The sequence below is a fragment of the Cynara cardunculus genome, unplaced genomic scaffold, assembly GCF_001531365.2.
Source record: "Cynara cardunculus var. scolymus isolate 2C unplaced genomic scaffold, CcrdV1 Un_Scaffold_483, whole genome shotgun sequence".
Lineage (NCBI taxonomy): Eukaryota > Viridiplantae > Streptophyta > Magnoliopsida > Asterales > Asteraceae > Cynara > Cynara cardunculus.
In genome coordinates this window covers 227215-240700 of record NW_020200580.1, presented here as the reverse complement: position 1 = coordinate 240700, position 13486 = coordinate 227215, and the positions used below count along the sequence as shown (strand labels likewise).

The following is a 13486-nucleotide window of genomic DNA, read 5'->3' as shown; positions in this document are numbered from 1 at the left end:
ATAAATCAAAAATAAATCTAAAAATTTGAAAAAAAAATGAATGATGAAATAATTTTTCCACAAAGTGTCACATAATATACTTCATATTTTACTTTTAGATTTATATAAAATAATGATGTCAAATGCTCAATTAAGGACATCTRTGGCTTGRAAAWTTATTTTGAAGAAAATAATGAAATACACATTTTCATACACGGGTAAAAAAATATTTAACTTATTTAACATTTCATAAATTAAAAACAATGAGAAAATCTCTTTTAAAAATCATTTTGTGACAATGTGCCACACCATTTATTGTAAGTTTATTTTAATTAGTAGATGAAAAGATGAAAATAACATAATGAATATCCCTATGAAGTTTATGTAATGTGAAGGTTAAAGCTAATTAAGTTGGAAGTGGTCAAAAAGTCTTCTTATAATATAATACATATTTATCATTTAGGGGTAGAGTAATATAACTTATTTAATATTATAAAAACATTGACAAATCATGGAGGAACACATGAAAATGTTTAGAGGTTTCATCTCCAAAAATGAAGAGGAAAAGGTTGGAGGTTAAGCTTTTTAAAATTACCAAAACAACCTTATTAATGATTATTATGAATGGAGTTTAAATTTGTTTTTTATAATATTTTGTAATCATAAATTATCAAAACTTTATTCGAATTTATATGATCAAATCGTAAACACAATCATGTCTTACGATAACAACAAATCCAACAATATTGAAAGAAAAAATATGTAATAACAAATCACATTCTGTAAATAATATAATTTTTACATACCTTTAAAAAAAAATTAAGTTTTCTTCAACTCTTATTTCTTCATTACTCACCAAATGATTTTTGTTAATTGAAAAAATCATGAAGTATTCAAAATTTAAATTATCAATCACGTATATAAATAGCTATTGTTAATGAAGCTTAAATTCGAAAAAAGTTTATCATATCTTATGATTACAAAATATCAAAATTTTATTCAAATTTATATGATCATCTCATAAACACAATTTATATGATTCAATCATAAATATAATCATATCTATCATATGATAACAACAAATCCAACAATATTGAAAAAGAAATATGTAATAACAAATCACATTTTTAATGAATATAATTTCTACATACCTTTTAAATATTTGAATTCTTCTTCAAGTCTCACCTTCTTCATCCTTCACCAAATGATTTTCTAGGATTTCATTTTGTTTATTATTGAAACTTTAAAAAACAAATTTCATTTAAGAAATAAAAGAAAGTAAATGGAAGAGCAAATCAAAAGTTGGAGGTTAAACTTGGGTATATAAAATTACAAAAATAACCCAGTGAATTATGAGCTATACATTTCTCATCCAGGGGCAAAAAAGTCTTTAACATATTCAATATTTAAAAAAATCAAAAAAAATGAGAAAAAAGATAGGATGAGTTCTAAGCATTAGAATGTGACACCTCATTATGCTTGGTTTTTCCTTTAATATATATAGATTATCATTTAGTTAATAAAATAGGATATAATAATTATATATTTTTTTAAATTTATATTTTTTTATTATGAATATTTAATTTAAAACGAATATAATTTATGTTTTAATTATTACTTAATATAATTTTATTTTATAGAAATTTAAACAATAATTAATTACCATATATGGCTAAAAATCTGCAATCTGAATTTTATTATTCAAAATTTCCAATAAAGTAAATTACATTTTTTGTCCACGTGGTTTGTAGAAAATTTATATTTTCACCCTTATACTTTTACAAATATAAATTTCATCTTTATAGATTATATTTTATTATTGTCTTCGTTCTTAAGGGTTAAGACAGTGACATATGGTATATGGAACTTGACAAAACAAACTGCAAACTATAGATACAGAAATCGCAATTTCAAACACATATATGAAAAATGTAATTACTCTTTCCAAAAACTATATATCTAAGTTTTAAATGACGGAACAAGGTCAAGTCTCAATCCTTACATGCCAAGTAAAGGAAGCAACGCTTTTCAGGACAATAAATTTGTATGTTATATACAAAACATATATACACATATATGTTTTCTATATGTTATTCAATCAGATAACGATATTAAAAAATTTACATTCATAATAAAATAAGAATAGTAAGGGGGTGTTTGAGATTGCTTATAAAAATTGCTTTTTAACTTATTTTAGTCTGACATCAGTAATAATCTGTTTTCTGGTGTTTGGATAAGAAAAAAAAACTATTTATACTGGTGCCAAACTGGTAATAAACTGTTTTTGATAAGTTAATCATTCATGACTTATGAAAAACTATTTATTACCAGTTTACAATTTTAACATTGGTTTATTTAACTCCGATTTGATACCACATAAGTTAATAAACACTTTTACAAAAAAACATAAGTTGTTTTAAATAAGCAATCCCAAACACCCCCTAATATATCTTATTATCATAAAGTTAAGTTTTGATTAAATATTCAAAACATAACTTATAAAGTAATTCTATAACTTCGTTTTAATCGTGAGCCTATGACATTTTATGAAATCATGAATCATAATATAGATTCACATGTGAATCTTAACCATAATTTGCATGTGAATCAAATTACACCTTGTAAACGAGATTCTAAACAGTTTAAAATTCATATGTGAATTTTATAAAATACATATCATCATGAACCTTAAATTAAACATACAAAGTGTATAGAAATTTTAAAAAAGAACGGGTGGCTTGAAGTAGTGTTTTTAATTATACAGAAGTTTCAAAATTTCCTTTCAACTTACTTAAATTCTTTAAATTAGTCAAACTTTTGTATATATTTACATATATCGTTCTTAAGATTTTGACCATTGAAAAATCTTATCAAATGATTAAGATTGCTTATCTCATTCTTAACATTCTAAAAAATAAGATTTGTAAATCACAATGAGCTACCTGGACCTCTTTCCTAAAGTATACTTTGAAGCACTAGAGTGATCCAGTAGCCGGGAAGGGGCCTGATGGGAGGCTGGGGGCAGCTGCCCCGTTACGAGTAGACGGAAAACAAATAATACTATGTTATTTCTAATACTTATATTGATTATATCTACTTGAGAGCATCTTGAAAATGTAGAAGTTCTTTTTACAAATAATATGTAAGAGATATATCATAAGAAAACAAAATTATTGAACATCTCAAAATCGTGAAAAATTTATCACTTTTCCATTAACGTGGGTAATATATGTATAGTTCACAAAGTATAAGGAAATAATGGAATTAAGCGAAATTATCAGGGGTGTATTTTGTAATATAGACAAAACAGCTAAAAAATTATCTGCGCGGTTATAAATAGCTCCAAACCGGGGTGATAAAAGGAAAGAAGAAAAGAGGGCTGAGGCCGTAATCGATCACCGGGAAGTTAACCGAGATTTATCTCCTACCATCACCGGATTGTAACCGTATCCGATCGGCGTGCTTCCATTTTGATTATGGTCATGTCTTCTGATCGATCAAGTCTGAAGAACTGAGCGGATTGATTCAGAAGTCTCGGAATCGAAAATTATTAGGGTTCTTGTGAGTTCGTCTTTCAATTTAACTCTTTCGTTCTATTTTCGCTATTTTATCTGATCTCATACACAAATTACTACCGTTTCCAAAAAAATTGTATATTTGATGATCTGATGAGCTATTATCGATTAAGAATTTTGCATCTTGCAATGTGAAATCAAGAAAGTTCGAACTTCCTTTGTTTCACGAACTTGATTATCTTCTTTTGTCGAGTTTGAGTTACGTCTCCCCCCTTCAATTTCTGGCATTGCGATTTCGTTGGTGATGTGGGTTCTAGATGGCAACTGTTAATTTGGTTCTGATTTTAGCACTATGCCCTAATTTAGCTAAAAGTCTTATCCCTCGAATCGAGTTTTTCTATTTGCTTAATTTTTTACTTAATATTTACTATAGCTTTATTCTTTGACTACACCCCCTTCAGATATCAATCCCATTTTGTAATTCTTATACGGGTGATAGGATTGATCTTATGCTGGTGGGTTATGCAGTTTGTGCCTTAAAGGCCTCCAAATCTAGTGAAGTGTTGGTTAGGCGACCGTTGAAGATTGAAGATATAAAAGGACAATGGGAGGATATGATTTAGATGTAAGCCACTTTGGACTTCATCTTTCATTTTATTTTTGATATTTTAGGGGGGTTTTCTTTAAGTTTACTTCATTGCTTATGGTTACATTCATGTAGGAATATGAAGAGTATGAAGATGAAGGTGAAGACCAGGAAGAAGAGGTTGGTGAATATGAAGAAGAAGATGAAGAGGATCGGTTGCCTACACAGGAAGAATTGGAATACCTTGAATTGAGACAAAAATTGAAGGACTCTATTAGAAAGAAGATGAAGAAGGATTCAGGTTCCGGACTTGCCAATTTGCGGGAGAAAAAGAAGAAAATGCCCTATGACAAGTGAGTACAATCCTTTTAGAGAAAAGTCTGGATGCACATTTTTATTCTAAAGTGTTGTTTGTTTGGTTTTTACTTTTTAGTAACTTAGATGTTGAACTTTTATTTCAGTGAGAATGTTGATCAAATTAAACAGTCATAGCATATCAGAACTTCACCATTTTGTTTGCTTCCTATCCTTGATGACACTGTATACTTTTTCAGCTGAGGATGTTGTACCCATAGTGCCATCAAAACTATAAGACTTTACTCATTATTTATGTTTCTGATGGTTGATAGAGCATCGAGATTTACTATTTGTCAGCTCATTTAAAGAATTAAAGGTAAAATGTTAATGTTGTTATTTTGTTGGTATTATGGGATATATTGGGATCGGTAATCTTTGAGTATATTTCTAGTAACTTGTGATTGCGCACCATGAATCTATCGTACTAATAAGTCTTTTCATACAAACATCTTATGCATGTGTCTTAACTCATTAATCTGCATATAAGTGAAAGTTTCACTGAAGGTTAAGTTGTTATGATCTATAGTCCTTACTACATATGAATGACCCAACAAAAATTTTAGCATTATGAGTACTAATTATTCTAATTGCTATGGACTTTAGTTCTCTGTTTGTATCTGGCTAAAAGGAATGAATTCTTATACGTCCCATTCATTTTCCCATAGGTATTAAGATAACATTTTACAACCCAAAGGTAATTGTGCCCTTTGAAGTGTGACTTCCACTATAGTAATACTATCTGGCATTTACTTCTGTTATGGATTGCAGCTTTGGGTCCTTTTTTGGGCCTTCACAACCAGTCATTGCTCAAAGAGTAATTCAAGAAAGCAAGTCACTGTTGGAGAATCCACATTTGGCGGCAAGGGTTCCAAAACCCAAGAATGTTGTATGCATTTTCCTTCCTTTTTCTTCTTAATCATTAAAACTGTGGGTGGTGAACTTGACTGCATCTGTACTCTATACTTTCATGCTAGCAACTACAATGCTGAAGTTTATTGCTCCTTATGAAGTGCTTAATTTAGGAAATAGTTGTGCGAACTGCCAGTCCTTTCTCAAGATTAAACAAGTATAATGCTGAGTGCTTAGATCAAGTAAGGTGTGAGATTTGCGTACAACATTTTGTGTTGAATGGAGTGAATGATGTGGTATATGGGTGGTTAACAGGCTTGCCACCTACATTTATAGTGGACACACGCCCTAGGGAGTGTCCTCTTCTCACAAGAGAAACTCTTATGGATTTTGATAATACTCTATCCTCTATAGAGTTGTAGTTTACATCCTTCAGATTTAAAATGTTTTGTAGGATTTTTGTTTTAACCGATAACTATGGAGAAAAATTTCTACACCACATTTATCTTTGCCTGATTAAGAAACATATGATGATCTTTCAACACTTTCTCACCCTTAGGCACTCCCTTCCTTGATTTTGACAGAATCATTGGACAGAATAAAAATCATTTTTCTTCTCTCTCCCATAGTTGAACAGCTTTGTTCATGTTTGGCCCAGGCTCGTTAAGTAACATGTTCAAAAAGGGTAGACCATAGACGTCACCCTCCACAGCACCCCCCACTATATCGGCCCACAGTCATCATGGGGAGGTGGATCACTGCGAGTCACAATAAGTGGTGGTGTCCAGGTTTGAACCCATGACCTCCTTTATGGATGCTCGCCATCCTACTGCCGAGGCAACACACGAGGGGACCTCCTTAAAGTACCACGTTCTTAATTGCATTTAGCAGTAGTTGAGGCGTAGAGCTCTTCATTTCCTTCCTACCATTTATGTTTTTTGGGTATTATGAATACCAAGAGAAAACATATCTTGAAATATCATAAAAAGGTTATAAATAGCATTCAAGGAATTGATTGAAGTTATTTACGAAGGCTGAAAAGTTTCAAATATAAGCATGTAATCGATCTAGCTGAATTTTTATTAACACCACATATTATATGTGAATTTCCTTGTTCATATACAACGGCATGGAAATAATATTATTATCTATCCTAGCAATATCACTTTGAGAGAGGCGATCCACTCTTTCTATGCTCTCGGTTCTTGAGCATGTTGGGGGATTAGGCAGCAGTTGAAAGAGCTGATTCCAATCTCTGTCATCAAAGGAAAAAGGGAACAAGTCTTTCCTTTCCGTTGGCTCACACTAACTAGCAAGCTGTCTGCCCCTTAGGGCACCGGGAACCAAAGACGTTGATGATAGATTCCTTATTCCCGGTCTTAGGGGGAGACCGCACTGCCAAGGTGCCCTAGTGGGTTTAGTACGCCCCACCAAAACGGCTCTCATACAGTTCAGGGGAGAAATCATACAATCTGGCTCAATTTTCACGTAATAATTCAAGGTTCTTAACAAATTAGAATTCTGTCCAAATTTGAAACAGATTGTAGCTTATGATTACTAGCATGGAACAAATATGCAAGTAAACTTCATTTCCGTTGAGGTTTCTGTTACAAGTTTCAGTTTCTATTATGAGCCTTGTGGTGGACAAAATGAACAGAGATGCTACATTTTCTTCTCTTCGCTTCTCCTCTCTTCATCTGTTCTATTCTTTTAACTCAGAGGACAGTTTCTATCGATTCAGAAGAGGGTGCCCAGTCGTCTGTGTACAAAATGTTCCAAGTTGTCTCTGTGTACTCGCTATTCTTTTAATGTGTGGTGGTTGATCGTCTTTTCTGGGACCACCGGTTATAATGATTTGAAACAATCATGACTCCGTATAGCTTAGGCCAAATTAGGTTATTTTGTTAGTGATAGCGAAATAAACACATATCCAGTACATCTTTTAACAAGCTAGGACTCTGAACTGACATTTTCTACATTGGGGTATCACTTGGAGACATGATTCTATTGGTTGATTAATATGCCTGCGTAGTTGGATATATCATATATGTATGTATATATATATATACACACACACATTTGTTTAAATGCATTTGCAAGTCATTTTGAAAAAATTGAAGCGATCTTACTATCTGATGATGTCCGTAGTTTACTAAAATGCGATATAAATACCCGTGATAAGCTGCCACTGAATAGAGATACATACAATTCAAAATTATTTCAACTGAGTTATTTTCCTTACTGGCCTCTCAGCAACAGCAGCAGCAGCAGCAGCAGCAGAACAAGGGTGGTTCTTCAACTCCAGCAGGTTCCAAGCCTCGACCCAGTGGGCAGCCACGAAAAGTAGACAATTGGGTAAGATTTAGTTGTATCTGACTAATATGTTCATTTTGATCCACAGATATTTTCACATCGTTGTTTTTACCTTTTAGGCAAAACCTAAAGCGAAAATCCAGATGCTTAAGGATACGAGAGATTACTCATTTCTATTGTCGGATGATGCTGACCTTCCAGTTCCTATAAAGAATCCTCCCAAAAGTGTGTCTGCTCCAAAACCCGGTATGTTTCTCTTCCAGTTTTACCTGGTTTTTTTTAATCTTGCCAGAGAGAACCCATTTCATAGTGCGCTAGTTTAAAATACTTATATTGAGCTTTTGATATGCTGAAGAGGCGCATTCGTCACAAAGACAACTGAATAATAGTGCTAGAAAAGTGATTAATGGTCGTGATGAGAGGAGGCCCTTGCCTACATCTAGCCAAATGCGAGCAAAAGCAGTTCCACAGAGTCAGAGGCCTAGTACTTCCAGTAAAGCAACTCCTACATCGCTAGAATCTAGGAAACAACTTGGTAGAAATGAAGGGAGTGGTCCTGGCCGGCCGTTAGGACAGAGACCGTTACCCTCAAAGATGCCAGTGGCCAACAAACAAAAAGTGCTTTCTCCATCAGTTAGTAGAGGTTCCATACCCACTGGGCACAAACCTCTTCCTTCCAGGCCGCTACCAGCAACTCACAAGAAACCCTTGGAACACAAGAGGGATGATCGGGGACCCAGCAAGGGGAACGTGATTAGAAAGCCCGTGCCCATGTTGTCTTCTAAGCCTCAGGTATTCCCATTTCTTCATGTGGACGTCTATTTTGAGACAAACTAAAGTAGAAATGTGGAAATTTATTTTGGGACGGAGGGAGTACCACGTAAAAGGTTGAGCTGTAACATGCTTTGGCTTGATTGTACAACTGACAGATAAAGCAACAACCAGCGAGACCTCCAGCTAGTGCACAGCAAAAGCCACGGCCACAAAAAAGACCAGCGCGGCCATTCGATGATGATGATGAAGATGAGAACGCCATCAGTATGATCAGAAGCATGTTTGGGTAGACATACCTTCTACTTAACTTTTCTTTATGCTTCTGTCATTTTTGAATTAGGCGTCCGTATATATAGATTGGGTGGTTCACTTATCTTCTTGAAACCAAGGATGAGTCTGCTTATAATGAGATGATTTGAGATTGTTTTCTGCAGATATAATCCCAACAGATACCGTGGTGCTAATGATGATGATGATAGTGACATGGAGGCTGGTTTTGATGACATTATGCGGGAGGAGAAACGCAGGTCAGTTAAGTTGACGAGATGCATAGCAATGCATTGTATTTTTCGACTTCCATGCGCTTGCTGTTGTGCATTTGATATACATGTTGACACACGACCGCATTGGCATGCTAACGATGATTCAACTACTTAGGTATCAAATATGAGGTTATTCAACAACCCTCATATGATCTAATAGATTCACAAATATTGGTTCTTTCCTTTTTGCTCATTCAGAGGTCTTCACGGAAACGACGACTCTAGTCTTTTTGGATAGATGATTTGGTTTACGCTAATTACAAAATCTGTTACTTCTCCATGTTTATCTAGTGCGAGGATTGCTGCGAAGGAAGACGAAGAAGAGCTTAAGAAAATTGAAGAAGAAGAACGGAGGGAACGGATGAGAAAGGAGGCGAAGAAACGGAAGCTTAGCCAACGATAACGTCGGAACAATGGTACCGAATGTAGGCAAAATTTCGTGAAAACAACCCTGTTGGTAATGGTGTGTAAGGAAGGTCAAGGAAGACCTGGCTTTGATTTCTTTGGGCAATAGCGACTTTGCATTATGCCAAAATTTTCTCCCAAACCATCAAGTAGTTAAGAGATTATGCATTAGAAAGTTGCTCATAATACTTGTGGGTTTTTTTTAATCACAGTTTCTAAATTAGAAGCATAACTGTTTTTTCCTTACAATTATTTGTATTTCCTTTTCTTTTTATGTTGGTATATTGCTTTATTACTTCAAATCTTGGCTGTGAAAAATGAGTTTCTATGGTTCAGAAAAGTTTTTTCCTCTTAAGTCAACTTAAAATGATCATTGAAGTTACATTCCCATACTTAACTTATATAGGTTGTGCTTGGTACATGGGATTACAAAAAAAGGACAAAAGCCACTGTGGTCTTATGCTTGGTGCAACATGGGCAAGGACCATCGACCTTGATGGGACAATAGATGCTTTTTTTCAATAGGTGGAATAAGATAGGACAAAACTAAAGTTTACCAATTCACTCTCACTTGCTATAATCGTAATACGGTATTTGATTTAATGGTCACCGTTTATTGCTGCCGTTATTGACAAAATCACCACTACCACTTATCTGGAATATCTTCTTTCTCTAATAAACAACCCATTCATCTTCACGAACTAATCTCCCCGCCTCTCCCTCTTCCAACAGTTTTATTGTGTGTTGCAATTTGCAAGTGTAGTAGCAGGTTGTTGTTGACAAGTGTTCAAACTATTGTTCATCAATGAATTAGTTATTGTTCATCAGTGAAACAGGAGGGTAAAAATGAAAACAGTATATGTTCACAATTTACGTAGAAATTGTACAAAGTGTTTATGATAAGTTTAAAAATGAAGATTACGATTCACCGAATTCGTAGTGGCAAGAAAACCGGGTTGATCTTTTTCCTTAGGAAAGTCGTTCTATTTCCTAAATCAAAGGGGAGTATGACTTCACATTTTTGCGCTTTGTTTACTGATGTTATTGAAGAAGGATGCTCGCCCCATATTTACAATACTACACTTCATATGGCTAAGATTGATCAAGAATTGCGGCTTTGACTATTCATACAAAAAATAGAAGCGTAGGTTCGTAACTTTTATAAATAAGTGGCAAACAAGTACATATGTAAACTCATAGTTTATATGTGAATTAGTTCATATGTGAATCACACGGGTTCAAATGTGTATGGGTTCACATATGGACATATATTTCATATATGAATCATGTGGGTTCATACATGCACTTTTTTGTCAATTATTTGTGAAAGTTATGAAATTATCCATCTATTTTCAGCATACCATTACCATGCGAGGAATTATTCGGTATTTTACGGTTAAAACCGCAAATCTTGACTAAATGAAGTGCTAGGATCACTTTTCTACTTCTTTGATAGAAACTTCGGATACCGGATACTACAATTTGGTAAAAATGCAAAACGCAAACCGTAACACAAAGATTTAAACCATGCTTTATGATAAGCAATGACGGTTTGTGCGGTTTAGATGCTCCCAACCATGGATAAATCTAACTCACTCACAGAGTGACGAGTAGAAAAAGGGAATCAAGAATGGAAACAGTTGGAAATGGTTTTAGTTTCAAATGGAGAAGATCGAATGCAATCGGAATAGAACCTATGCATGTATATTCAACCGTAGTAAACACATATGCATAATGACAGTGTAATATAACAGGAACGCGATTAGGGTTTACGCGTCGGAGTTCGACTAAGAGAGAGGACAAGTCGCCGTCGCAGGTCAAGGAAAGGGATCGATACCTCCGGGCTCCGGTGTTCTTCGAGTAGAAGATCGCCGGTTTTCTAAAGAGGGAAGGGATGTCGCCCGATTTCAAGCAAAGGAAGGAGACGGCGATCGATCGCGCCGGATATGGGGAGCCGTGCGGGATTGCTGAAGTGGTGTCATGGTAGTTCTTTTCTATTTGAGTAAATTACCATTTTAGTCCCTGTGATTTGTTAAAAAATTTATTTTAGTCCCTATGGTTTCAAACTTCTATTTCTTATTTTGACTTTGGGTTAACATCAACAGAAGTCCTTTGAACAACCCCAAACATGTTCTTTCAGAATCTGCTAATCAAATGCCCCCTTTTATTTTACAAATTCCTTTTCAAATTATTTTATTAAAAAATACTAATCAGTTAACTTAAACTTTTAGTAAAAAGAATTAATACATTATTGTTTACTAGAAGGGTACTCATACAATGTAGCGAGATAAATCTCGATTTTAATATTTAGTTTCTATGTTTTGTCTTTATCGATATAATACGATTTTATGTGGTTTTGAGAAAGTGATAATGTTTTTATTTTTGAATGAAATATAAATTCGAAGATAGTATAAATGTTTGAAAAAAATGCTTAATAAGAGTTCAATGAAAAAATGATTTAAGATGATGAAAATGAATACTTCAGTTGGATCTGAGTTAACAATAATGAAATAACAGAATATAAAATGGTAGCATGAGTGTAAGACTTGTGTTGAAATGTAAACAAAAATTTCAGCATACAATATTGTAGGAATGCTACGACATGCAGTAGGTCCTAACTAGTTCCACCATCTATTTTGAAGGTATTTCTCTTGGACTTCCACCATTGCACTATATTATAGCTTTCAACTCATATCTCTATGTGGTATCCGGATCAAGAATAGTGACAAAACAGTGCCTTCAAAATATATGATAAAAAAATCTTTTTATTAAAAATCACTCTTTCGAGCCGATTCATATATCATACAAGTTGGTGTGTGTTCTAGGTAGTTCATCTTTAAATCTACCATACTTTAACACTTTTAACAAGCGACCAACTTGTCGAGAGTTAATTAGTTTGAAAGATATAAATGAAAAGTCTCCTTGTCGGCAACTTTCTTGAGTCTACCTCTCATATCATTCAAGTTGACGTGCATTCAATAACTTATCTCTAAAACCATGACACTTTAACACTTTCAGAGTGATCAACTCGTCAAAAAATGTCATTGGTTTTTATAAAAACTTGAATGAAATAGTGGAACGTTGTTATTGCGAAACAACGTCCACTTTCATTCAGTTTAACATTCCACCATTTGTCTTACACCCAAGCTAATGGAATTAGCTACTTATTACGGAAAGTAATGACAAAAAATATATAAAACAAAAAAGTAGAGACATAAATATAAATGACATAAAATAATTAATGACTGGATGTAAAAAGCGAAAATTAAATAAAGTAAGAACAATCTTGCAACAATATATATCAAATAACACTTTCTAAAGAAATTCAATAACTAAGGGGTTGTTTACCAAACACTTACTCGATAATCGTTTATCAGTAAAATTTAACACTATCATTAAATACCGGGTAATATTTTAGTCCACCAAAACGTTATCGTAAGCAACAATTTACCCTGTAAGAGTTTACCGTGGTAAGAGTTGTCGTCCTCACTTATCGGGTAAGACTTTTGGTCTTTGTCTTGCTTTTACCGGGTGAGATTATTGGTCCTTACCATATTCATCCGGTAAGATAATGTGACTTGGTGTTCACTTACTCGAATAAGCGTTTGGTAAATGACCTCTAACTTGAATATGCTAATGAGCTACATATCTGAAATTCATGAAAGGGATCCCACAAAGAGCTCCAAGAGGCCCTATTTATACAAAAACACCACGGAAGAAGACAAAAGTCTAGGAAAAATCATGGTTTCAAAAGAGGAGACAAAGGGTGAAAAAGCAAAAAAGAGTATCACATCAAATACAAAAAGAATTTTCAAAAAGTCTTCTACTCAGATCTTCAAATCTTTAACCAAAAGTTCAACAAAAGTTTGTCTTCTTCTTTAAGCAGCAACTGAATTTATAAAGTCCTTCCAAAAAGCCGCTTCTAACAGGTCAATGCTGATGGAATGTTGCCGCACAGAACAATAGGCTTTTCAAGTTTAAGAATTTGCTACTCTAATGGTGCAAAGACAAGCTAATCACTTAATTTAGCTCCAAGTATAAACAAATGAAAAACAATATAATAAAAAAGACGAGGTTAGGATAAAATAAAATAAACTACCTAAAAGTAAAGAAATGTGTGTTTTATGCCTTGAATAATCAATGCATATCAGTAACCACCCTCATTT

General features: G+C 33.7%; 1 protein-coding gene across 4 annotated transcripts; it reads left to right on the top strand.

The window, feature by feature from the left end:
* The first annotated feature begins 3329 nt into the window (after nt 1-3329).
* LOC112501697 (histone H3.v1) lies at nt 3330-9612 on the top strand. Of its 4 annotated transcripts, none has more exons than XM_025105399.1 (10): nt 3330-3540; nt 4023-4119; nt 4216-4433; nt 5206-5320; nt 7540-7641; nt 7719-7845; nt 7955-8391; nt 8529-8659; nt 8808-8900; nt 9207-9612. In XM_025105399.1, the coding sequence occupies exons 2-10, from the start codon at nt 4099-4101 to the stop codon at nt 9316-9318; spliced, it is 1356 nt and encodes a 451-aa protein (XP_024961167.1). In that variant the 5' UTR covers nt 3330-3540; nt 4023-4098; the 3' UTR covers nt 9319-9612. The 4 variants fall into 4 exon arrangements, with proteins under 4 accessions (XP_024961167.1, XP_024961168.1, XP_024961166.1 ...); XM_025105400.1 differs by having other exon boundaries at nt 5206-5323; nt 7549-7641; XM_025105398.1 differs by having other exon boundaries at nt 5206-5323.
* The last annotated feature ends 3874 nt before the right edge of the window (nt 9613-13486 follow it).

Bases quoted from the DNA above. Each gene is read 5' to 3' on its own strand.
- LOC112501697 (XM_025105398.1), top strand. From the start codon at position 4,099: ATGGGAGGATATGATTTAGAT. The intron at 4,434-5,205 runs GTGAGTACAATC...TATGGATTGCAG, and splicing joins AAGAAAATGCCCTATGACAA to CTTTGGGTCCTTTTTTGGGC. The intron at 8,660-8,807 runs GTAGACATACCT...TGTTTTCTGCAG, and splicing joins ATGATCAGAAGCATGTTTGG to ATATAATCCCAACAGATACC.